The sequence below is a fragment of the Pseudochaenichthys georgianus genome, chromosome 22 (genome assembly GCF_902827115.2).
Source record: "Pseudochaenichthys georgianus chromosome 22, fPseGeo1.2, whole genome shotgun sequence".
Lineage (NCBI taxonomy): Eukaryota > Metazoa > Chordata > Actinopteri > Perciformes > Channichthyidae > Pseudochaenichthys > Pseudochaenichthys georgianus.
In genome coordinates, this window is record NC_047524.1 from 18,903,494 (window position 1) to 18,927,037 (window position 23,544).

At 45.3% G+C, this 23,544-nt stretch overlaps 1 protein-coding gene across 2 annotated transcripts; it reads left to right on the forward strand.

The window, feature by feature from the left end:
- Positions 1-881: 881 nt before the first annotated feature.
- Positions 882-18,517, forward strand: LOC117468133 (cytosolic 5'-nucleotidase 1A-like). 2 transcript variants are annotated; one of them, XM_034112126.1, is made up of 7 exons: positions 882-990; positions 1,093-1,373; positions 2,689-2,856; positions 2,934-3,063; positions 14,952-15,074; positions 15,440-15,624; positions 16,189-18,517. In XM_034112126.1, exons 2-7 carry the CDS (start codon positions 1,149-1,151, stop codon positions 16,558-16,560), a joined length of 1,203 nt encoding a protein of 400 aa, XP_033968017.1. In that variant the 5' UTR covers positions 882-990; positions 1,093-1,148; the 3' UTR covers positions 16,561-18,517. The 2 variants fall into 2 exon arrangements, with proteins under 2 accessions (XP_033968017.1, XP_033968016.1); XM_034112125.1 differs by having other exon boundaries at positions 882-1,373.
- Positions 18,518-23,544: the final 5,027 nt, after the last annotated feature.

Consider the following 23,544-nt stretch of genomic DNA (forward strand, 5'->3'; position numbering starts at 1 on the left):
GTAGGTTACCTGCAAGACACGGCAAACAGGACAGCAGGGTGTGCATGTTGTGTCTATTATCCTTCTGATCTTCGAGTCCCTTTCTGGAGGTCTGCTTAGTGTCATTATTTAAAATGCATTAATGCTGTTTCAAGTCTTTCATCTTTCTTCCCTGCATCACCAGTCTCCCATTCTGATTAATGCCATATTTGGTGGTGCAGCCAATCAGATCTCAAATGGGATGTCCTAGCCTGTCGTTGCCTGGCAACTGGGACTGCTGCTACATAGTCCAATCCACAGGAGGCGTGTGGCGCAGTGGATAGGGCCTTGGTGTTGGGATAAGGGGAGCACAGGTTCAAACCCCACTGCAGTCAGCATGTGGTTGTGTCCCTGGGCAAGACACGTCACCCCAAATTGCTCCTGTGGGGATTGTCCACAGTATTGAGTATGTTAGTCGCTTTGGATAAAAGCGTCTAACAAGTAACATCTAATGTAATGTTGGAAAGATCCTGCAGGGGTTTATATAGCAAGAGGCAAATTACCCAGGATGGACTCCGTTTCCCACACTGCTGAGCAGGAACGTGATACGGTAGATAGAACGACAGAAATGTAGACCACATGGAATACAATGCAACATAATATGAACAACCCTCTTCACAAGCGATGTATATTGCATTGTATGAGAAAACAGTTTTGCTTCTATGCTTAAAAATATCACCTCCACCTCTCTATTAAGAGAACTGAAGCATTACAAGCATCATGACACAGCGCTGTTCTGACACAGCGGCATGTTTTGTCCAATAGGGAGCATCAACCAGTTGTCACATACATTACATCACATGCTCTGCTGCTGCTCCAGGGAATTAGACATGGGAAGGGTTAAAAAAAAGGTGGGAGGATGCAAGTGGATGGAGTCAGCAGTGTATGTGTGATAGAGAGAGGGAAACAGGAAAAGACAAGCACACAAGAGCTGAATGAGGATTACAATGCGTATGATGCTAGAGACAGGAGGTAATATTAACAGATTGTTCTGAATCTCTCTTCATCTTTTTTATTCTCCAATCATCTTCTTTCTTTGGAATATCATTTAGCTAAGTGCCTCTTCTGCTATAGCCAGGGTGATCTCATCTCTTGTGTGCACCAGGACTGAAGAGTGAGTAAGGACTTAGATGGGAACTCCCTGCCAAAGAGAGGGAGAGAGAAGAGAGCTATCAGGGGATACACTGGGATTCAGTGTGGACCTGAGGAAGAGCCGAGGAGGTAAGATGAGTCAAAACAACAGGGACACACTGACAGCCCGTGGACCTGACTTGACCAGCATCAGCAACCGGGCCCCCTGGGAAGATGCTAGGATGAAGTTGAAGCCCTCCACCCCCACCAGGAAACCTAAACCTGTGAGTATCCTTCAGCCTTCATCCATTTACAGCTGCAGTATCAGAGTTGTTGACAGCAAAGGCGACCCAAGTCAAATGTAAACTTTGGAGTTTAATAATTTTTATCTTACTTGATAGTGAAAGCCTGCCAAGACACACTTGTGTTCAGGACTTGAGGCTGCTTATTTCACGGTGGTCATGATCTGACCTGTCATCTTTATCAAAGGTAGCCCTGTTAACAAAACAAGGGTTACTATCATGATTACTAGCAAGTGCAGCATTGAAATCCTCAGTAAGAAAGAAAGTTAGGTTGAGATATCATTAGGTGAAGCAGGAGATAGAAACTCAGAAAGGCTTTATTGTTAGAAACTGAGCAAATCACAGAGGGCTCTTGTTTGATATCAGGTGCAAGGTTGCCTGTGAAGGCTATCGTTTGGATTTCTTACCTGGAAAGGATGCAGCAAAGCACAAAAAAAGACAAAAACAACTGCTACTTCAGGCACTTACAGAATGTAGGGAGTTGTCTCAGTTGTAAGTTAAAAAAATGTGATATAAAATATTTGTTAAATATTCTTTAAGCAGTGGAAGTATGTTTTCAACCCCAGGTTTCAGGTTAAAATATCTTCATGGTATTATCTGGTCTACTGACATTACAGTAATATAATTTACAAAAGTATAACCAAACAACAGAACCTCAAAATGTGTTGTGGATATAATATCATGACCAAAAGTGTGAGCCCCATTATAAACAGTGTGCTATATTCTGTGTTGTTGTCCCAGTCTCATAATGCTTAACAGGCCGGCTCGGTATGTGGGCCTGCACTATCAGAGTCTTGCAAAGGAAAGTATTTCTTATCACATTGTCACCTCCATTCTGTCACAACAACTCACTCAGTTTACCCACTGTTGGCATTAAATAAAGCCTTTATTAAGTAGTTTCTTTCTACTTGGAGCTGTCAGCAAATCAGTAAACACTTTTCCAATATTTTAGTGCCACTGCTCACAATATTAATAATGCACTGCGTCCCTACAGGCAGAAAGGTTCACCATAACCTTGTTTGATAACAACCAAAAGAAGGACAACTTGTTTATGAAGCAACATGTGTGTGGAAACAATTGTATTAAGGTGTTAGGCGTGCTTGTACAGAGATATCGTTGCCTTTGGAGAAAAAGCCACGCGAGCTGTTTCTACACATTACAGTCTTTATGCTAAGTTTTGCTAAGCTAGCTGATATGTCTCGCTTATTGAGGTATACGTCTTTGCATCTGAAATAAGGCAACTGTGATTGTGAAGAAAACTAAAGCTGAATGTTATTGCAACTCTTTTTTACTCTAGCCAAAGCCGGAGAATGCCATCACCATCGGCGTGTCGGCACGAGTCCTCTTCAACATGGAGAAGGAGCAGCAGATCTACAAGCAGCAGGGCCTTGAAGACTACATCAAGTATCAGGTGGAGCATGAAACGCAGCCTTTCAGCCCCGGCCCTGCCTTCTCCTTTGTCAAGGTCAGAGCGAGCGCACACACGCACACGCACACTTTTTTTTTTGTCTAGCTGAAATCTGTTTTTTGTCATGTTGCCAGGCTCTGGAGGCTGTGAACACTCAACTGAGGGAGCTTTACCCTGACAGCGAGGAGCTGTTTGATGTGGTGCTCATGACCAACAACCATGCATACGTTGGCCTAAGACTTATCAATACCATCAATCATCACCGTAAGTTACTAACATGAGCGATAAAGGCTTGTGACACACCCTTTTTGTCAGGGTTGGGGAAAAATAGGACCCAAATGCAGATTGAGGAGGGAAGCAGGTTTCAAAATGAAACAAAAGGCGAGCTTTATTTACAAAAGCTGAAAAAACAAGAATCCATGAACAGGAACTGTAGCACGAGGTAGCATCCAAACAAAAGGTGACTGTGACCAACATGAAGGGAGGCATGAACGACAAATAATGAACCAACACCGAACACAGGAAGAGACAAGACTAAGTACAGGGAGGGGTAATCAAGAGACGAGAAACAGCCGGGCAGGGAAGGAGAAACACAAGGGCAACAGGTGAACACAATCAGACACACCAGGGAAACTAACGACAGGGACGAAGACAAGACACAGGGAGAACAGAATTGCAAAATAAAACCATGACAAGACAGACCAAAATAAAACCGTGACATAAAACGATAGTTACGGCTGTAACTACGGTTCTATGAGTCCCGGATGACCGCCAGAGGCGGTGCTTTAAGCACTGGATATGTCCATCGCGCGCATGCGCAGCTCGAGTACCAATAACAACAAAGTCACCTGTGACCCACGTGACACTGGCTATATCAGCCGGTGTCGTCAGAGGATCTGTTCCCAGAATCTTCTCGCGAGCACACAAGAATTCTGAGTGACAGGGAACTCTGGCGGTCATCCGGGACTCATAGAACCGTAGTTACAGCCGTAACTATCGTTCTATTTCGTCCCTACTGACCGCCAGAGGCGGTGCTTTAAGCACTGGATGACTGATACCAACAATCTCATGAAGAATCCAAGCCCTTGCTCACCGCTGGAAGCAGCGGAGCTCGGCAAAAGGACCACGCCCAAAGAATGGGGAGTGGCGACATTGACCTGATGACAACTGGAGAATGTGCCAGAAGACGCCCACGATGCCGCGGCGCAGATGGTCTCCAGGGGCACCACCCTCAGGGCAGCCCAAGATGTTGAGATGCTCCTTGTAGAGTGGCATCTCAGCCTGATGGCAGGGGGCGGCCACTGGCCCCGTAAGCCTGTGAGATGGTATCGACAACCCAGTGGGGCAGCCACTGGTTAGAGGGCATAACCTCCTTTAGTGCCGCCAGGGCAAAATCAAGAGTTGCTCCTCCTGCCGTATACAGGCAGTAGCCTTGATATACGCCCTTTGGGCACCCCCAGGGCACAGCAACTTCGACGTGCCGTACTCCTGAATGTCAAAGCATGCCAGCTGGGCAGGCTGATTGAAGTGGGTTTGTGGAAGGACCCCAGGCAGGAATGCCACATTTGCCCAAAGGGCAATGCTTGAGAGTCCCACCTCGGGCATGTATTGTTCATGGAGAGGACATGCAACTCCCCGACTCGCTTCCCTGAGGCTATGGCAAGTAGAAATGCTGCCTTCGTGGGCAACCACCTAAGCCCCACCTGGGCCAGGGGCTCGAAGGGAGGAGATGATAGGGTATCCGGCAGCAGGGGCAGGTCCCAAGCCGGAGCCCTCGGGGTGCTAGGGGGACGCTGCCGTAAAGCCCCTCTCATAAAGAGGGACACCGACCTGTGGCACCCCGCCGTGGCGCCGTCGACCCGAACATGTCGGGCAGAAACCGCAGCCACATAATATCAGAGTGGAGTGAGAATGTCCACTATCTAGAAGGGACTGTTGTCTAAGCAACAACGTATATGCTGTCCCCATGGAACACGCACATTCTTGCCCCCCAGGTGGGGTAGAAAGTGCGTGAGTGCAAGCTGCACAGCCCGAAGCTCTAGCACGTTGACCTGGCGCGCATTCTCCTGGGCAGACCGCTGACCCTGAACGGTCCTGCCCTGCCGCACTGCACCCCACCCTGAGAGACATGCACCTATGGTGATGGTCTCCTGGCGGGATGGGATGGCGCCCATGGGCACGCTGTGGGGTATTGCAATATTACTTTGTAAGGGTAAAACCCCAGTTCGGTTCAATATACCAAATCCAGTGAACAGAGATAACAGTACTCGAGTTTTCAATTTAGCTTGCTGCAAGGAGAATCGGCGAGCGACCTGCAAATGTCCACTCTCAACCAATTCCGCCCGCCTTTGCTCAGTGCAGCCCTTTTATTTTCAACAATACAGTAACATGACAATCATGTGATGATGATCAACACCAATATATGTTTGTGTGTATCTTGTGACTCTGTCATGTGAATGACAGTATGTGTGTGTGTGTATGTGTGCTTCTGAACAGACTGTTCTCTGTTCCTCCCTTCCTGACTAAGAATTTTCTTAAACACATTTATGACAATACATTTATCAGAACACATTATGAAAACATATTTATCCTTCAATAAACTCTAACATTCCCTCCTGTTTTTCATAATTACTAGCTGGTTACAGTGTCTTTATTACTTTCAGAATTAATTCACTTGTTTTTGACATTTTCGAACCATTCGTCATATGACAGACATTAACCTAGCTTTAAGTCTTACACATTGGAGGTTAGGTAAGTATATTCGTCCTTTTGAGAGGGGTCTGTGTCAGTATAGTCATTGTGGTTCCATGGGTCATCTTTAAGTAGTGACAATTTTTTCTCTCGATGGACTTCTTCTTTTGTTGAGGATTCCTCACTCAATTGTCTTATAGTCATTAGCGTCAGACCCAGTAGGGCCACTACAAACAACACCTTTCCCAACATAGTCTATTTGTGATAGTGGTTCTGTTGTTTTCTTCACCGGGGTTGAGACCAGTATTTCCTAATGAAACACCGCCCTTTGTAGCCGGACTTCCACCACTTATCCGTCGTTAAGTTGGAGAGGTATTCTCTTTTTGCAGTGGCTCTGATGTATCCACGTAGTTCTTTCGGCGATTTTTAGTGCAGTCGGTGTTGTCAGCAGTACCGTGTAGGGACCGTCCCACCGTGGACAGTGCCAATGCTTCCTCTTAATCACCTTCACGAGTACCTGGTCACCAGTCTGCACTCGAGTATCCTGTAAGGGAGTAGAAATGTCTGGCAGGTTATTTGTTCGAGCTATCTCATTGCTTCTGAAGAGTCTGCTCATCCATTCAGCTAATGTAGTCTCTGCCTCAGCATCATCCTCCTCCCTCACCTCGTCTGTGATTGGTAGTCTGAATTGCCTTCCTGTTATGGGAGACAACCCTTTTGCCTTTCTTCCTGTTTCCTCCATTGTTTTCCTTAGTCTTAACTTTACTGTTCCGTTTGTTCTTTCCACTAAGCCTGCACTTTGTGGATGATATGCACAATGGTTTTTTAATGTTATCCTCATATGCTCGGACAGTTTGGTAATAACCTGATTTACAAAATGAGAACCATTATCACTGTACAGTTTCTCTGGAATACCTCTGTTTGGTATTATTGTCTTGCATATGGCTTTTTCTACGGTAATAGCGTCTGCATGTTTTGCTGGGAATATTTCAACCCACTTTGAAAATGGACATATCATTACCAAACAGTATGTGTACCCTTGGCATTGTGTTAGTTCGATGAAGTCCATATGCATGTGTTGAAACGGGTATGGTGGTGGAGGAAACTTTCCTCTCTGTGGTCGCTCATTGCCTTGAGCATTGTGTCTGCAACATACTACACAGGCTCTACAAAAGTTTTTAGAAAATGTAATGTAGCCGTATGTATGGAAGTGTTCATTTATTATTGTCACCATCCCTCCTGTTGAGACATGGCACGGCCCATGACTCAAATGAGCTGCTGTTTTGTAGAGACTAACAGGGAGTACTATCTTGTTGTTTATCCTGATTTTTAACATTTCGATGCCGTCTCTCCCTAGCAAATTGACAGGGCAGTTTGAGATGAACACAAATTTGAGGGATGCCTGGAGGCCTGACCTTCTATCTTCCATAACAAGTGGCTTTGAAATCGACCTCTGATTTATGTGTCCATTTGCTGATTTTACAAACATAGTGCCAGTTGGTGGCCACATTCTTTGGACCTCTTTGTTCACTACTGATGAGTCTGCACCGCTGTCACATAAGAATTCAAATTTTTTCCCCATTGATTTAGATTGTCCTGGTAGGTTTAATACTGTTGTCCGACAGATTCAGTAATACTTCAGAAATGTCAATGTGATGTGTGTGGATGTCCTCTTCTTCCTTTTCTACGTCTAGTCAGTTGTCATAACTATGTAGGTTATGTGAAGGGGGGGGGGCATGTATTTTGTCTTTGTATTGTCCCTTTTGTCCCCCTTCTTTGTTCTGTGGTCTCTCTTCCCTGCAGTCCCTAGCCATGTGTCCCTCCTTTCCGCATCTGTGGCATAGGAATTTCCCATCTGAGTTTAGTCCTCGTCCTCTGCCTCTGCCTGTTCCTCTACCATTCCCTCGTCCTCTGTTAAACCCACCTCTTCCCTGTCCTGGTCCTACAAAGAAAACCTCATTGGTTTATCCTCCTTCTCCTACAAAGAAAGCTGATGCAGATGCTTTCTTTTGTCTTTTTTCTTTGATTTGGGATGTGGCGTGTTCTGCATAATTTAGGCATTCTTGTAAGTCGCATGTTCTATGGTTAACATTGTGCTTGTGGATGAAATCTGCGACTCCTGGGTGAAACCCATTCATTAAGCTTTGTTTTAGCTGTTGTACGAATGCAGAGTCAGCTACGTTGCTGTAGGGGATGCCGCTGTGAATACGGAAACACTCTTCCATTCTTACTCTGAAGTCCTGCACTGACTCTTTTTCCCCTTGCCTACATCCCGAGACTTTTGTAAAATCACGTCTTAGGGCAAAAGTCCTCTCAATTGCTTGGTACACTGGAACCAGAGCATTGGTTAAAGCCTGGTCACCTGGTGGCATTGGGCCTCCATCTGCTGCTGTTCCCGTGAAAATGCCTTTTACCCTTGCCCACTCATGGCCAAGGATTACCATAAGGGTTCTTAAAACTTCATGTCCATTTAAACCATATGACGCTATTAATGCAGTATGGTCAAGGACAAACTGCGCCGGGTCCTGTTTGTATGGAGTCAGTCCCTCACAAGCCTTTTTACACCCATCCATTGTCCATGGGCGGAACACTTTTAACATTCTTTCTAGGTCTTCGCCAACTCCATAGTGCGGGTTGGCCACTTGTACTAATGGATAAGTGTCACCCTGATATGCTGTTCCGTCGAAGGATTGTTCTGCTTCTCTTAATTCTTCAACAGGATATAACTTGGTTTTCCTTTCCTCCTTGCTTCTTGTATGCGGAGGGCTTATTGTTGCTGCCCATTCTTGTTCTATGCGTTGTTTTGTCTCTTTCTCTCTTTGCTTTTTCTCTTTCTCTTGCGCTTTTCTAATACTTTGCTCTTCCCTTCTATGCTCGACTATTATCGCCGCTGTGCGTGCAGCATCAATTGATCCTGACGTCCCTGTCTCCTCGTCTGCTTTCACTGAAATAGCCGCTGCTATCATACCTTCCACTGCTCCACCTGTCCTTTTATGGGCTTGTTCAGCCCATATAACTGCAACCCGTAGTTGAGCTTCTAACTTTTTTCTTTTCTTGCCTTGCGTTGTTCCAGCTGTTGCTGCTCTGAATTTGTCGCTTAATTCTCTTACTGCTGTTTTCTCCAGCTTCCCTTGGAAGCCGTACTGTTTATACCATTTGCTACAATAAATGGTGCTGCCATGACTATATATTTCCATATATCTCATATCCCCTGTAGCGGCAGGCTTACTCCCATCGGACCCCATGATTCTAGCTTGGTGTTCCTACTGGACAACGTGTCGGTCGGAACCTAATTCCTAATTCACCACTGTGTGTACTTCAACAGGCCACAGAGTTTGTGTTAGCACCGTTAGGTTTCCACTCTGTGCGCTGATTCCACTGGTGACACTTTTACACACTGCTTTCACTCAATCACTCATAAATGTAACGTTTTATCACCCTCCTTATAGGCGGAGAAACCTTTGTCTATCAACGTTTTTATCACCCTCCTTATAGGCGGAGAAACCTTTCTCTATCAACGTTTTATCACCCTCCTTATAGGCGGAGAAACCTTGTCTTACCCGTTATCTGTGGTCACTGGTCCGGTTGGATTCCGTCAATCGTGTCCAGGATGAGGGAGGTTGGACATATAAGCACCGGCCCGGCCACAAATTCTGCGTCCCGGGTCTTTCTCGGGGTCGGCTGATGATCCCGGCTGTCGACAGACTGCGGCGTGTCGTCTTCTTCCTCCTTCCCGTCACGATGTTGTTGGACTCCGGCTCGAAGGACCAATTAATGTGGGGTATTGCAATATTACTTTGTAAGGGTAAAACCCCAGTTCGGTTCAATATACCAAATCCAGTGAACAGAGATAACAGTACTCGAGTTTTCAATTTAGCTTGCTGCAAGGAGAATCGGCGAGCGACCTGCAAATGTCCACTCTCAACCAATTCCGCTCGCCTTTGCTCAGTGCAGCCCTTTTATTTTCAACAATACAGTAACATGACAATCATGTGATGATGACCAACACCAATATATGTTTGTGTGTATCTTGTGACTCTGTCATGTGAATGTGTGTGTGTGTGTATGTGTGCTTCTGAACAGACTGTTCTCTGTTCCTCCCTTCCTGACTAAGAATCTTCTTAAACACATTTATGACAATACATTTATCAGAACACATTATGAAAACATATTTATCCTTCAATAAACTCTAACACACGCCCACCAGGAGATAGGCCCTGCCCCTCCAGCGTGACAGAGAGTGGAGGCAATGCTGCGACACCCTGACTTCCCTGTGCCACTTGGCGTTCAAGTGAAGGCTGTTCAGCCACATCTGCATGGGGCGCAACGACAGCGGGCCTAAGGACCCAGCGGCCGAGGCAGCTGCCAGTCTGCCCAAGGGCCAGAGGAACTGAATATAAGGCACCATCTTGCCCGGCCCACGTGGAAGTAGGCATCCCTCAAGTCCACGGTTGAGAACCACTCCACCTGTGCATATGCAGTGGTCAGCATATAGAATGGCAGCACCTTCAGGAATCTGTTGATTCCTCTGAGGTCCAAGATCGGGCGAAATCCGCCGACTTTCTTGTTCATGAGAAAGTACTCCAAGTAGAACCCCCTGGGCTACGCAGAGGGTCTTACTGGCTTGATCGCTGACGACTGTCAATTAGACCCAGCCGAAGGCTAGGGGCCGGAGCTGCAGTCCGTACCCCTGGGTTAAGGTGAAAACCACCCAAGGGCCGGAAGTACAGACCGCCCAGTAACTGAGCTGCTGCTGGGAAAGCAGCCGACGACCGCCCCCGGGATTTCGCCCCCGGCCCCTCTTGGAGGCCGCCTGGAAGGCGGGTGACCTGGGGCAGGAAAGTCATTGGGAGGCGGTTGAGTGGGCCGCTAAGACCTCTGCAGACCACCCCTGTAATCCGGCGGCTGAGTGCGGCTGCTAGAGCGGCCCCTGGGCCTGCTGGGAGTGGGCACAGGTCTGCGAAGACCAGAGAGCTGCTGCCTGGTCTGCCTAGCTTGGGTAGCACGCTCCAGTGCCTCCAGGGCAGCTGACCTAAACAGCTCCCCTGGCTCGACTGGTATGCTACGGAGGACTCTCTTACATGCCTCCGTTAGTGGTGACTGGGCCAGCCAAACCTGGCGACGAGTCTGTACTAGCGACAAGGCGTCCTCATACAGAGGTGCGTCAACCGAAGGAGGCGCGTCAGCCGAAGGAGGTGCGCCAACCGAGGGGGGGGGGGGACAGGCGGCCCGCTAGCAGCCCCTACACCGGGCCCAGGCTGAAGGGCCAAGAGGTGACTTCATCATGCCCCTATCGGCAGTTAGCCGATCCACTTTAGAGGACAGCCTGTTTCTAGTCCTTCTATTGGGGGGAGCAAACATAGCCATCGCTCCCTCAAGTCGCCGGGAACGGCCGAATTGATCTGGAGGAGGATGTGACAAGGAGAGGTGTCTGTAGGCTGCTGCCAGATGTTCCACCTCAGTGATTCTAGCCACTCTGAGCGCCCAAGGCATGCAGCTACAGCTCATGCAGGCGTTTACCGTGAGAACCTCCCTCAGATGCTCGAATATCGTCCCCACTGACCGCCAGAGGCGGCCGAGGCAGGAGGGGCAGCGGTCGTGGCCGTCCTCGGGCTCAAGAGAAGCCATACAGGCGCTACATGAATGAGCCATTCTGTAGGTAGCCAGATGCAGCGTAGCCGGGAACGGGTGCGGGAACACAGCCTTCACCAGCTACCTGCTTAATGGAAAGAGTAGAGCGTTGCTGCTACTCGCCGAACAGAAAGAGGGATGTAATTACACCCACGTTACCGGCAGAGGGAGCCGGAGCGAGAGCACTGCCTTCACCTGGCTGGATTAATAAACACGGCAGTTCAGCGTCTACCAGGAGCGGGGGCGAGAACACTGCCGGCTGAGTTAGAGACGAATGCCAGATGCAGCATAACCAGGAGTGGGTGCAGGAACACAGCCTTCACCAGCTACCTGCTTAATGGAAAGACAAGGCAGTTCAGCCCCTACCAGGAGCGGGGGCGAGAACACTGCCTTAACTGGTTGAGTTAGAGACGAATGCCAGATGCGGCATAACCGGGTGCGGGAACACAGCCTTCACCAGCTACCTGCTTAACAGAAAAACAGGGCAATTCCGCGTCTACCAGGAGCGGGAGCGAGAACACTACCTTCACTGGTTGAGTTAGAGACGAATGCCAGATGCAGCGTAACCGGGAGCGGGTGCGGGAACACAGCCTTCACCAGCTACCTGCTTAATGGAAAGACAAGGCAGTTCAGCGCCTACCAGGAGCGGGGGCGAGAACACTACCTTCACTGGTTGAGTTAGAGACGAATGCCAGATGCAGCGTAACCGGGAGCGGGTGCGGGAACACAGCCTTCACCGGCTACCTGCTTAACGGAAATACGAGGCAGTTTGGCGTCTACCAGGAGCGGGGGCGAAACTGCCTTCACTGGTTGAGTTAGAGACTAACGCCAGATGCAGCGTAACCAGGAGCGGGTGCGGGAACACAGCCTTCACCGCCTACCTGCTTAACGGAAAAACGAGGCAGTTCAGCGTCTGCCAGGAGCGGGGGCGAGAACACTGCCTTCACTGGTTGAGTTAGAGACGAATGCCAGAAGCAGCGTAACCGGGAGAGGGAACACAGCCTTCACCAGCTACCTGCTGAACGGGAAGAGTAGAGCGGTGCTACTACTCGCCGAACAGAAAAAGGGATGTAGCTACATCCACATTACCGGCAGAGGGAGCGGGAGCGAGAGCAATGCCTTCACCTAGCTGGGTAAAATAAAGAAGCTAAACAGTACACGCAAGACGTTAGCCGAGCGGCTGCTGCTCACGATCAAGCGAGATCAAGTCAAATAACACACATGTTTAAGACCAGATAACTAGCTTCTAAAGAAGAGAACAGCACAGAGCCGTAGTTACAGCAGTAACCATGGCCAGTGCTCACACGGCATATAACCGTAGTTACAGTAGTAACTATGGCCAGTACTTACACGGTTTAGAATCGTAGTTACAGTCGTAACTATGGCCAGTACTTACATGGCTTAGAACCGTAGTTACAGTAGTAACTATGGCCAGAACTTACACAGCATAGAGCCGTAGTTACAGTAGTAACTCTGGCCAGTACTTGCACGGCTTGGAACCGTAGTTACAGTAGTAACTATGGCCAGTACTTACATGGCTTAGAACCGTAGTTACAGTAGTAACTATGGCCAGTACTTACACAGCATAGAGCCGTAGTTACGGTATTGACTATGGCCAGTACTTGCACAGCTTGGAACCGTAGTTACAGTAGTAACTATGGCCAGTACTTACGGCTTAAAACCGTAGTTACAGTAGTAACTATGGCCAGTACTTACACAGCATAGAGCCGTAGTTACGGTATTGACTATGGCCAGTACTTACACGGCTTGGAACCGTAGTTACAGTAGTAATTATGGCCAGTACTTACGACTTAGAACCTTAGTTACAGTAGTAACTGTGGCCGGTGCCTAAAAGTGTCAGCCAAACGGCTGCCCACTAGATAATATAATATTGGGAGAATGAAATCCTCCTTAATGGCCACACATGCAGAGCACACAGCACACACATTGAAGATTGTTCTCTGCATATCGTCCTAGTGCTAGGAGTCTAGTACTAGGAGCAGTAAATACAACGATATAGCGCTACTGCAACCATACCATGCGTTTGCCGGGAGCGGGAGCGAGAGCACTGCCCTCACAGGCTGAGTTAAATAATGAAGCTTAACAGTACATGCAAGGTGTTAGCCAAGCGGCTGCTGCTAACAACCAAGCAACCAAGTCAGAACACAATGTTAAGACCAGATAATTAGCTTCTAAGAAAGAGAACAGCCCGCATAGAACCGTGCCTGGTTACAGTAGTAACCGCACATGCAGAGCACACAGCACCCGCAGTGAAGATGTTCTCTGCATATCATCCTAGTGCTTGGAGTCTAGTACTAGGAGCAGTAATACAACGATCTAGCGCTACTGCAATCAAACCCTATGTTACCGGATAATTAAGCTTAACAGCAAGGTGTTAGCCAAGCGGCTGCTGCTAACAATCAAGCGACCAAGTCAGAACACAAATGTTAAGACCAGATAATAGCTTCTAAGAAATAGAAAGTACTTACCTTACTCTCTGCATCTAAACGAAAAACGGGTTTAAAATATGACACTCTGCTTTCCATACTAATAAATGTAATGAGGGACACAGCCAAAGCTGGGACTCAAATGCTAATGATAGCTCGGGCACAACGCCACAAGCAGAACTTTCAAAAGAGCATAAGGGCAACTTAATGAGAGAGGAAGTGGGAACACTGTCGTCACCAGAAAGTCTAAGCCAAACAAAAAATAAGACGGCAATCAGGACAACTTGGCTGGGAGAGGGTGCTGGGACACAGCCATCACCAGCAACAAGCTGACACAAACCTGTCCGTCGAGGCTCTGCACAGCGCACAGCCGGCCACAGCTCCTGGAGGACACGTTAACGACCCGTAGCTCCGACTGTCAGTCGCAAAGCTGCACGCGGCCAGCGGCTTGCAGAGCAATCCCTCAGATCAAACGTTCAAACCTGAACGCTGTAGGCTACAAAAATGTAGCCACGGTACTCTCGCGCAGCGAGAAGATGAAAGGAACAGATCCTCTGATGACACCGGCTGATATAGCCGGTATAGTGTTGTTATTGGTACTCGAGCTGCGCATGCGCGCGATGGACATATCCAGTGCTTAAAGCACCGCCTCTGGCGGTCAGTAGGGACGAAATAGAACTAAGATCGTGACACTTTTGTCTTGTGTATATTCCCATCCAGCATCACTGGTTCATCTTCTGAGTGCAAGCCATCACTTTAGCCATCAGATTGTTGACAAAGTTCAATTAGGTCTTCTTGTTCATTCTTGATGTAGCTTTAAATCAGTAGTGTAAGCTAGATCTGTAACATAGAACTAGTGTTAGCATGCTGTATGTGTAACTGCAACTCCCAAATAAAAATATATTATGCATGCTTGGAATTACCACTCAACATAAACACCTTTAAGTAAAAAGCTTTAGTTTTCATTGGGTAAATTACTGAAATAGCAAAAGATCAGATGTGCTGGCATTCACTAGCTGCTCTGCACAGCTGGTCCTCTTTATTCCCACAAACAGAGTGACCCATGACAATATGAACCCAGGGTATAAGTGGTGGGAGACGTGGAGCTGCAGTCCTTGCTCATTGCAGGGGTTTGGCAGCCCCTCACCATACGCCCACTGAAGGAGTCAGGCCAAACGGAAACATCTCAGGCTCTTTCCTCAACACTGGGTTTTCGCTTCATGCTTTATAACCTAAAGCCACCCACCACCAGCGCTCAGTATTTAATGTTGAAAGTGATCTGCTATGAATGTAAAAATATGAGGTTATGCACCAATTCATTTAATTATTGCATATTTTTAATTTAATGCACATCAACTTATCTTTGATTCCTCTTCTCCGCAGAGTTGTTCATCGAGCGCTTCTGTATGACGGGAGGGAACAGTCCCATAGGCTACTTGAAGGCCTACCACACTAACCTGTACTTGTCTTCTGATCCAGACAAGGTTCGAGAAGCTCTGGAAGAAGGTACATATAACTAAGAAGCTGGCTAGCACTGTCCACAGTTGTAAGCACTGTTAATATTCATAATGCTTTATAAAAGAATCAAAGCACGAGGGCTCAATGTACATTAGCAATTGGTCATTGTTACCTGTGCGCCATGACATCAAAGGGTTAAAAAACTGCAACCCAGTAAAGTGTGGAAGCAAACAAAAACAAAACGGTGCTATATAATCAGATATTTTGCATCATAAGTATGATTATATTGTATGCGCATCATAGAAAGTGTTCCAAGAAGCTATATGACTGCACTCCAGAGGCCAAAGTGAGTGTCTCTGCTATATGGTATGTAACATGTATTTATACACACCTGTTTCTAATAACACGCTCAGGTATAGCAGCAGCTACCATGTTCACCCAAGAGAAGATAACGGAAGTGTCGGACACCCAGCTGCGAGTCGCCTTCGATGGTGACGCCGTCCTCTTCTCTGATGAGTCTGAGCGCATTTACAAGGCCCATGGACTGGACAAGTTCTTTGAGCATGAGAAGGCACACGAGAACAAGCCTCTAGACCATGTACAGTATACACAAAAGAGACAATCAGTATCACACCACTATTGTAAATGTACTGTAGTACATTAAATGAAAGGACTGGTTTACTACAACTTAGGTATTTGTGAGTACTTTTGACAGCCACTTCTAACATCTATGATAATAGTGTACAAATACAAGTCATTTCTAGGATTGGGAATCATAGTGACATCTCTGCAAAATCAAAAACTTAATTTGGTCTTTAAATTAGTTTTATAATTTTACCATTTGCCCTTTCACTGCTATTTGGCTCATCTGAGGGGTTGTCATAGCCTTAATGCTTACTGCTTGCCATCTTTGAGTGCTGTTGTGATATCACTGTATACCAGGTCTCAGGAACTAACCTGGTAATTAGAAAATACATGATGAACTACAGTAGGAAGTTATCATAGAGCTGCTGGTAAACTCTCTATAAAGAGAACAGTTTATTTCAAACTTTGGCACAGATTATACCAATTAAGCAGATTTGTATCTCGAGTTGGCCCTTAACAATGTAAAAACTAGCAAAAGGTGACTTTGTATTTACTCTATTCCTTCTTCTTTGTGCAGGGACCCCTGAAATGTTTCCTGGAGGCTTTAGGAAAGCTGCAGAAGAAGTTTTATGGCAAAGGTCAGCGCATGGACTGCCCCATCCGGACCTACTTGGTGACCGCTCGCAGCGCAGCCAGCTCTGGTACCAGGGCTCTGAAGACTCTGCGCTCGTGGGGTCTGGAGATCGATGAGGCTCTCTTTCTGGCAGGGGCACCCAAGGGCCCCATGCTTGAGAAGATCAGGCCGCATATTTTCTTTGATGACCAGATGTTTCATGTGGAGGGGGCAGCGGAAATCGGGACAGTAGCATGCCACGTGCCCTATGGGATATCTCAGGCAATGCCGAAGAAAGGAATCAATGACAAAGAGACTTCTTCAGCACCAAAGTAGCCTGAACATCACAGGGTTACAGCGGTATATTTACCTGTTATTTTATCCGTTGTTTTTTACGTTTTCAGTTAATAAAAAGAGGTACAACTTTCTAACAAGAGCTCAACTAAACCCTTTATCATTTGTTCCTAAGTTTTAAGTAGTTTTTTGTATAGATTATTCAGGGTTTAAAATCGTATAACAATGTTGTAAAAAAGGGCTGCAGAGGATCTAGACCAAAAATAAATTATAAAACCACATACATTATCCACTAATGATTTGTTAACATTTATTACAGTACTATTACTAATAGAGTAGATATATACCATCAAGGGATCATTCACAACCTTGACACCTACATCTCTGCTTCTTACCCTGCCTCCCCGTTTTTTTTACTGCTTTTGGTTCCGCATTCCTGCCAAACCCTGACAGAACAAGCTCACCAAGATGGACCCAGCAGTACTTTTTAGGATGACCTTTATGATTTATCTCACAAGCTTTTATGCATTCTTGTGGAGTGGAAGAGAGCACCTTGTAAAGAGGCTCAGGAGGCCGCTCTTTCCCTTCCATGCCGGGAAGTGGCTGATAAGTCCTGGTTATGGAGCTCACTGCCAGGCTTTTGAAGGAACTTTGTGAATTCCTCCAATAGACTGCAGACCTGCTTTAAACTCCTGTTACCCCTGTGCTCCGGATGCTGTGTCTCCAGAGGGGTCCCACAGGCCTCCTGCCCTTCCTACAGAGGGGTCCTGTTGTCTTCCAGAGGGGACACGCCGCATTCCAAGGCGACCTCCAGAGTGGTCCCTTTAAAAAACATAAAACATCTTATCAAAATAAAGTATATTTAAAAAAAAAGAAGCAGAACCAAATATCCCAAAAAAACACAGATTCAAAGCAATATTTATTTAGACACCATAAAATGAACTGTTGGGGAAATATTTTCCTAGGCCCATAACTTTGACCTAGTCTATCAGCTTGTACTGCCCTCGCTGAGCACAGTACAGCACCTGCGACCTTGGGCTGCTGTGCTCTCTGTGTCCCTATTCCTGCCTGTTGGCGTCAGTTGATAGAGGTGTTATTGTTCTGTGCCTGATTTATCTTGTCATGCAAAATGTAAATTATTCTCTCAGAACCATCTAAATACATGGGACTGGGGGGAGAAATCTTCAGAATTGGTTTGGAGAAGAGCTGTATCACCTCATGGCTGCAGCAAATGTCTTTGTCAATCCTCCAGCCGTAACTTCAACTAAATCCTTAGTGTTTGCCATCAAGTTCCAGCTCTCCCATAATCTCATTGTGTTTCGACTCCACACTCCAGAAACCTCAGATTATTTTTGATAAAGAGGGAGTTTGAATGCAGCCGGGATGTGATTTATGCAGAATCTCAATTTAGAAGTAAACAGTTCTGTCAATTCATTGCTTGTCTTTGTGTTTAAGAGTTTTGAAACTTGTGCCTTTTTTGTCAAAGTGGCATGTTGTTGGTCTGTTGTAAATGTGTTTTTTTTATCGATGTGTATGAATGTATTTTGAAAATGGCAAATTTGTGAAATTAACTATTATACATAATATTTATTTAAAATGTATTCCTGTTCAATACATAATACACTCAGCATTGATTGACATGCATCTTGTCCAATTTTTGTTTCTGCTACTTGACCCCAAAGTGCAGAAGGTTCAATGTCTCTCTTGTTGCTTGCCTGTCTGTCTCATTCTGTCATTCAGTAGTTGTTATATTTTATACAGTCCATGGTCACTCTTTGTATGAGTGTGAAGCAAGTTGGTATTGACTAAAAAAATCTTCTTATGATGAGGAATCTTGGTAAATCTGGGCCAAATGTGGACTGTTTAAGTAAAAATGTGATGTATGTAGTAAAATGTTAGGAAAATATCACTATTTTCTTTACTCCCCCACCCCTAAAAGGGGCTCATTGGTTATGTAGAGGTGAACGTTTCAGACTCTTATTCAAGGATTTTTAATAAAAAGCAAGAGCTAAAACAAAAATATCTTTCTTTCTGTTCACAGCAGGGGGAGACAGACACCACAGGCTGATGTAACCTGTTCTCACATGAAGACCAGACAACTTCCCCCGGGATAAAAAAACGATTTGGATTCTAAAAAAGTGAAATTATGATAAATGTAATTTAGTTTAATATGTGAAGATTTAAAGTAATAGCCTACTTGTAAAATTATATTTGCATTTTTGTTTCTTAAATGTCATGATGGCATCGTCACATGACAGTGTTGTACTGGGAAATGGAAACTTAAATATATCCAGCGTCACCAAACCGACTCACAGGCGATTAAGGCAAGGCAAGTTTATTTATATAGCACTTTTCAACACAAGGCAAGTGCCTTTACAAAAAATGAAAGACATTACGAAAATGGCATTTAAAATCAGTCATTAAAAAGAAAAGCTAATAAAATAAACATTAAAAGAAAAAATACATGGATAAAAGTTACAGTGCAGTCTAAGATATGAATAGTTCAATTAAAAGCAGTGACAAAAAGAAAAGTCTTCAGCCTGGATTTAAAAGTAGTAAGAGTTGCAGTGGACCTGCAGGTTTCTGGGAGTTTGTTCCAGATATTTGGAGCATAATAACTGAACGCTGCTTTACCATGTTTAGTTCTGACTCTGGGGACAGAAAGCTGACTAGTCCCTGAAGACCTGAGAGATCTGGATGGTTCATAATTTAGCAGTAGGTCAGAAATGTATTTTGGGCCTAAACCATTCAGTGCTTTATAAACCAGCAGCAGTATTTTGAAATCTATTATTTGACACACAGGAAGCCAGTGTAAAGACTTCAGAACAGGAGTGATGTGATCCACTTTCTTAGTGTTAGTGAGGACTCGAGCAGCAGCGTTCTGAATTAGCTGCAGCTTTCTAATAGATTTTTTAGTGAGACCTGTGAAGACACCATTGCAGTAGTCGAGTCTACTGAAGATAAAAGCATGGACAAGTTTTTCCAAATCCTGCTGTGACATTAGTCTTTTAATCCTAGATATAGTCTTTAGGTGATAGTAGGCTGATTTAGTAACTGTTTTAATGTGACTGTTGAAACTCAGGTCAGAGTCCATGACTACACCTAGATTTCTGGCTTTATCTGTTTTGAAACATTGCAGACTGAAGCTCAGCGCTAACTTTTATACGTTCTGCCTTGGCTCCAAAAACCATTACCTCAGTTTTATCTTTGTTTAATTGGAGAAAGTTCTGACACATCCAGTCATTTGATTTGTTCAATGCACTTACTCAGTGTTTGAATTGGAGCATAGTCTCCTGGTGAAATTGTTACGTAAATTTGTGTGTCATCCGCATAGCTATGGTAACTTATTTTGTTGTTCTTCATTATCTGAGCCAGTGGTAGCATGTAGACGTTAAAGAGAAGAGGCCCCAAGATGGAGCCTTGAGGTACCCCACATGTCATATTTGTCAACTCAGATGTGTATTTACCTATAGAAACAAAGTTCTTTCTGTCCTTTAAGTAGGATTCAAACCAATTTAGAACTGTTTCCGAAAGTCCCACCCAATTTTTCAGTCGGTCTAGTAATATGTTGTGGTCAACAGTGTCAAACGCAGCACTGAGATCTAATAATACTAACACTGAAGTTCTGCCACTGTCTGTGTTTAAGTGGATGTCATCAAAGACCTTTACAAGAGCAGTCTCAGTGCTGTGGTTTGGACAAAAGCCTGACTGGAACACATCAAAACAGTTATTTAAATGCAAGAAATTACTCAACTGTTGAAAAACAACTTTTTCAATGATTTTACCTAGAAATGGGAGGTTTGATATGGGCCTGTAATTGTTCATTACTGAAGCATCTAGATTCTTTTTTAAGAGCGGTTTAATGACTGCAGTTTTCAGGGCCTGTGGAAAAATACCTGAGTGAAGAGATTTGTTTACTATATGAAGTAGATCTGAGGCCATGCAAGGCAAAACATCTTTGAAAAATCCTGTTGGAATAATATCAAGGCAGCAGGAGGAGGATTTCAGAAGTTGTATAATGTCCTCTAGGTTTTTATCATTAATCTGATGGAATTGTGTCATGGTGTTTGAATTGATATTAGGTGGACATAGGGACAACACATTTGCTGTACCTGATGCAGAGGCACTGACTGCTTGTCTGATTTTCTGAATTTTGTCAGTGAAAAAGGAGGCAAAATCATTGCATGCCCTGGTGGATAGAAATTCAGAGGCTACTGACACTGGAGGGTTAGTTAGTCTGTCGACGGTAGCAAACAAGGCACGTGTGTTGTTTTTGTTTTTGGTAATGATGTCAGAGAAGAACCATTGTCTTGCGTTTTTCAATTCCAAATTATAAATGCCAAGTCTCTCTTTATAGATTTCAAAGTGAACCTGGAGATTTGTTTTTCGCCACCTGCGTTCAGCTTTTCGACATTCTCTTTTTTCTGTTTTCACGGTCATGGCCTTTCTCCATGTAGATATTTTCTTGCCAGACACTTCCTTTGCCTTAGTTGGAGCAATGGCATCTATAACATTTTTAATTTTTGAATTAAAATGATCTACTAGCTCATTTACTGAGATGTTAGCAGGGGCAAGTGTGGAAGAAAAATTCTGAGTAAACATTTCCCTAGTATTTTCAGTTAAATATCGCCTTGTGGTTATTTCTTTTTGAACATTTTTGTGAACAGAAATAGAGCTCTCAAAGAAAACACAGGAATGGTCAGAGAGTGCAACATCAGTCATCACAACCTTAGAGATATTCAGACCCTTTGAGATAATTAAGTCCAGAGTGTGCCCCTTATTGTGCGTGGGCTCCGTCACATGCTGAGTCAGTCCATAGCTATCAAGAACACAAAACAGTTCTTTTGCCCCTCTGTCCTGGGGGTTGTCAACATGGATGTTAAAATCAACAACAATGACTAGACGGTCAAAGTCAATACACACTATAGACAGCAGTTCAGTAAAGTCATCAAAAAAGCTTGCACAGTATTTGGGTGGCCTATAGATATTTAGGAACAGAGCTCGAGAGGAGCATTTCAGCTGAAGGGCCACATATTCAAAAGAAGCAAAGTTCCCATAAGATGTCTTCCTTTATTGAAGGGAATCATTGAACAGAATAGCAACTCCACCCCCTTTCTTATGCATTCTTTCCTGACTCATACAACTAAAGTTGGGAGGGGTTGATTCGATAAGAACAGCTGCACTGTTATTTTTGTTCAATCCAAGTTTCTGTTAAAAACATAAAATCGAGATTGTGCTCAGTGATAAAATCATTGATTAAAAATGTTTTTCCTGCCAAAGACCTGATATTTAATAAAGCTAGTTTAAGTTTGTTAAACACACTATCAGTCAGGTTTTTTGTAACAAGCTGTGGCAGACATGGAATCACCGCTAAATTAGATAAACTCACACAAACGTTTGAGCGCTTCCTGTATCTAAGATGATTCACCGCTCTCAATCTATTACCTATCAACACAGATATCGGCAAAGCTACAGGCAGGCAGGGCCCCGGCATGTCCTGGAAAGAGTTGAGAGTGCCATACGCCCTTGAGCCTGGACCCAGCAGATATCAGTTTGCAGCGTTTTGTACACACACATCCCTATCAGGCTTTGAAGGGGAGGGAGGACCCACCACCCTGCTCCTCTTATCATAGGAGGGCAGGGTGAGGGCTACACTGTAGAAAGGGGGGTTTGGAAATCGGCTTCCATCTTCCTTGTATTGTTTTGGTTTGGATGATTGTGGTAGGCATGGTGATGAAGCCGGGCGAGATGGTGCGCATCTCTGCTTCGGTGATTTTGGTGGGCGTCGTTGAGGGGCCGGGGTAAAGGACATGCTGCCAACCCTGCGTGTCGCCTTCATGCGGTCATCGAACTCCAGGGGGGTGGGCGAGGGTGAAAGGGTGAGCGGAGAGTAGAGAGAGCTGGGGGATGAATGAAGAGTATCCTCAAAGGCGTTGACAGGGAGGGTGACGGGCAGTGGAGACTCCTCCATTTGTGTCATAGGTCTCCCATAATCAGAACATTCCTCAGGCGGGTGCAGTGATACTTCTTCAGGGTTTTCTGCGCGATGTGTTGTGTCTTTCTCCTGTTTTGATTCCTCTTGCCGCTTGTCCTTGGCAGAGGGAACAGATTGATGACGCAGGCAGTTGAATATGTTAGAGATAAACAATTTCACTCCTGACTTGTTCAGGCAAATTCCATTTGCCTTGAAAAGATGTCTGCGATCCCAGAAAAAGTTAAAATTGTCAATAAAATGGACAGAATCGTCAGTACAGGCAGTTGAAAGCCAGGTGTTCAGTGCAAACAATCTGCTGAATCTCTCCACTCCTCTTCTGACTGGCGGTAGAGGGCCACTGATGAACACCTCTGCATTTAGAGAGCTGACAGTTTCCAACAAACATTTAAAGTGTTCTTTCAGCACTTCTGACTGTTGTTTCACAACATCATTTGTTCCAATGTGCAGTACCACATTCTTCACAGTCGGATGTTTAGCCCCAATATGCAGGATCTTCTCAGCCAAGTCAGAGACCACATCCTTGGGAAAACAGAGTACTTTGGTGTTGTTCTTATTACGCAGACCTTTTACATCTCTTACAGCAGAGTCACCCACAATCAGAGTTTCAGGCCCAGTCGTTAGCTTTCCCTATAGCCTTTTACTTTTGGAGTAGCTATTGGTCCTTACCCTGCTGTGTGAAGAGGACAGGTTATCGAGGTCATCAGAAAGAGATCTCCGGCCCTCGGTCAGCGGAGCGTATCTGTTCTGGATTGGCACACTTGGTGGTTTAGGAGGATTTTTTGTAGTTCTCCCTTTAGCAGCTGTCCACGGCTGTTTAGGGGTTGAAGAGGCGCTCTTCCTGGGTGATAACAATGCAGGCCAGCCGGTCGCATCACAGATTTCAGAGCGCTGGGCTCTGCCTGTTATCCATCCTCCCAAATCCCATGGAAATGATTTACTCTTAGGCTTTGCACCCAGAGAGTTCCAGGGAGGACTACCACTTGTAGATTTATTACCCAGTACACAGCCCTCCTGTTCCTTGGAATCCTTGT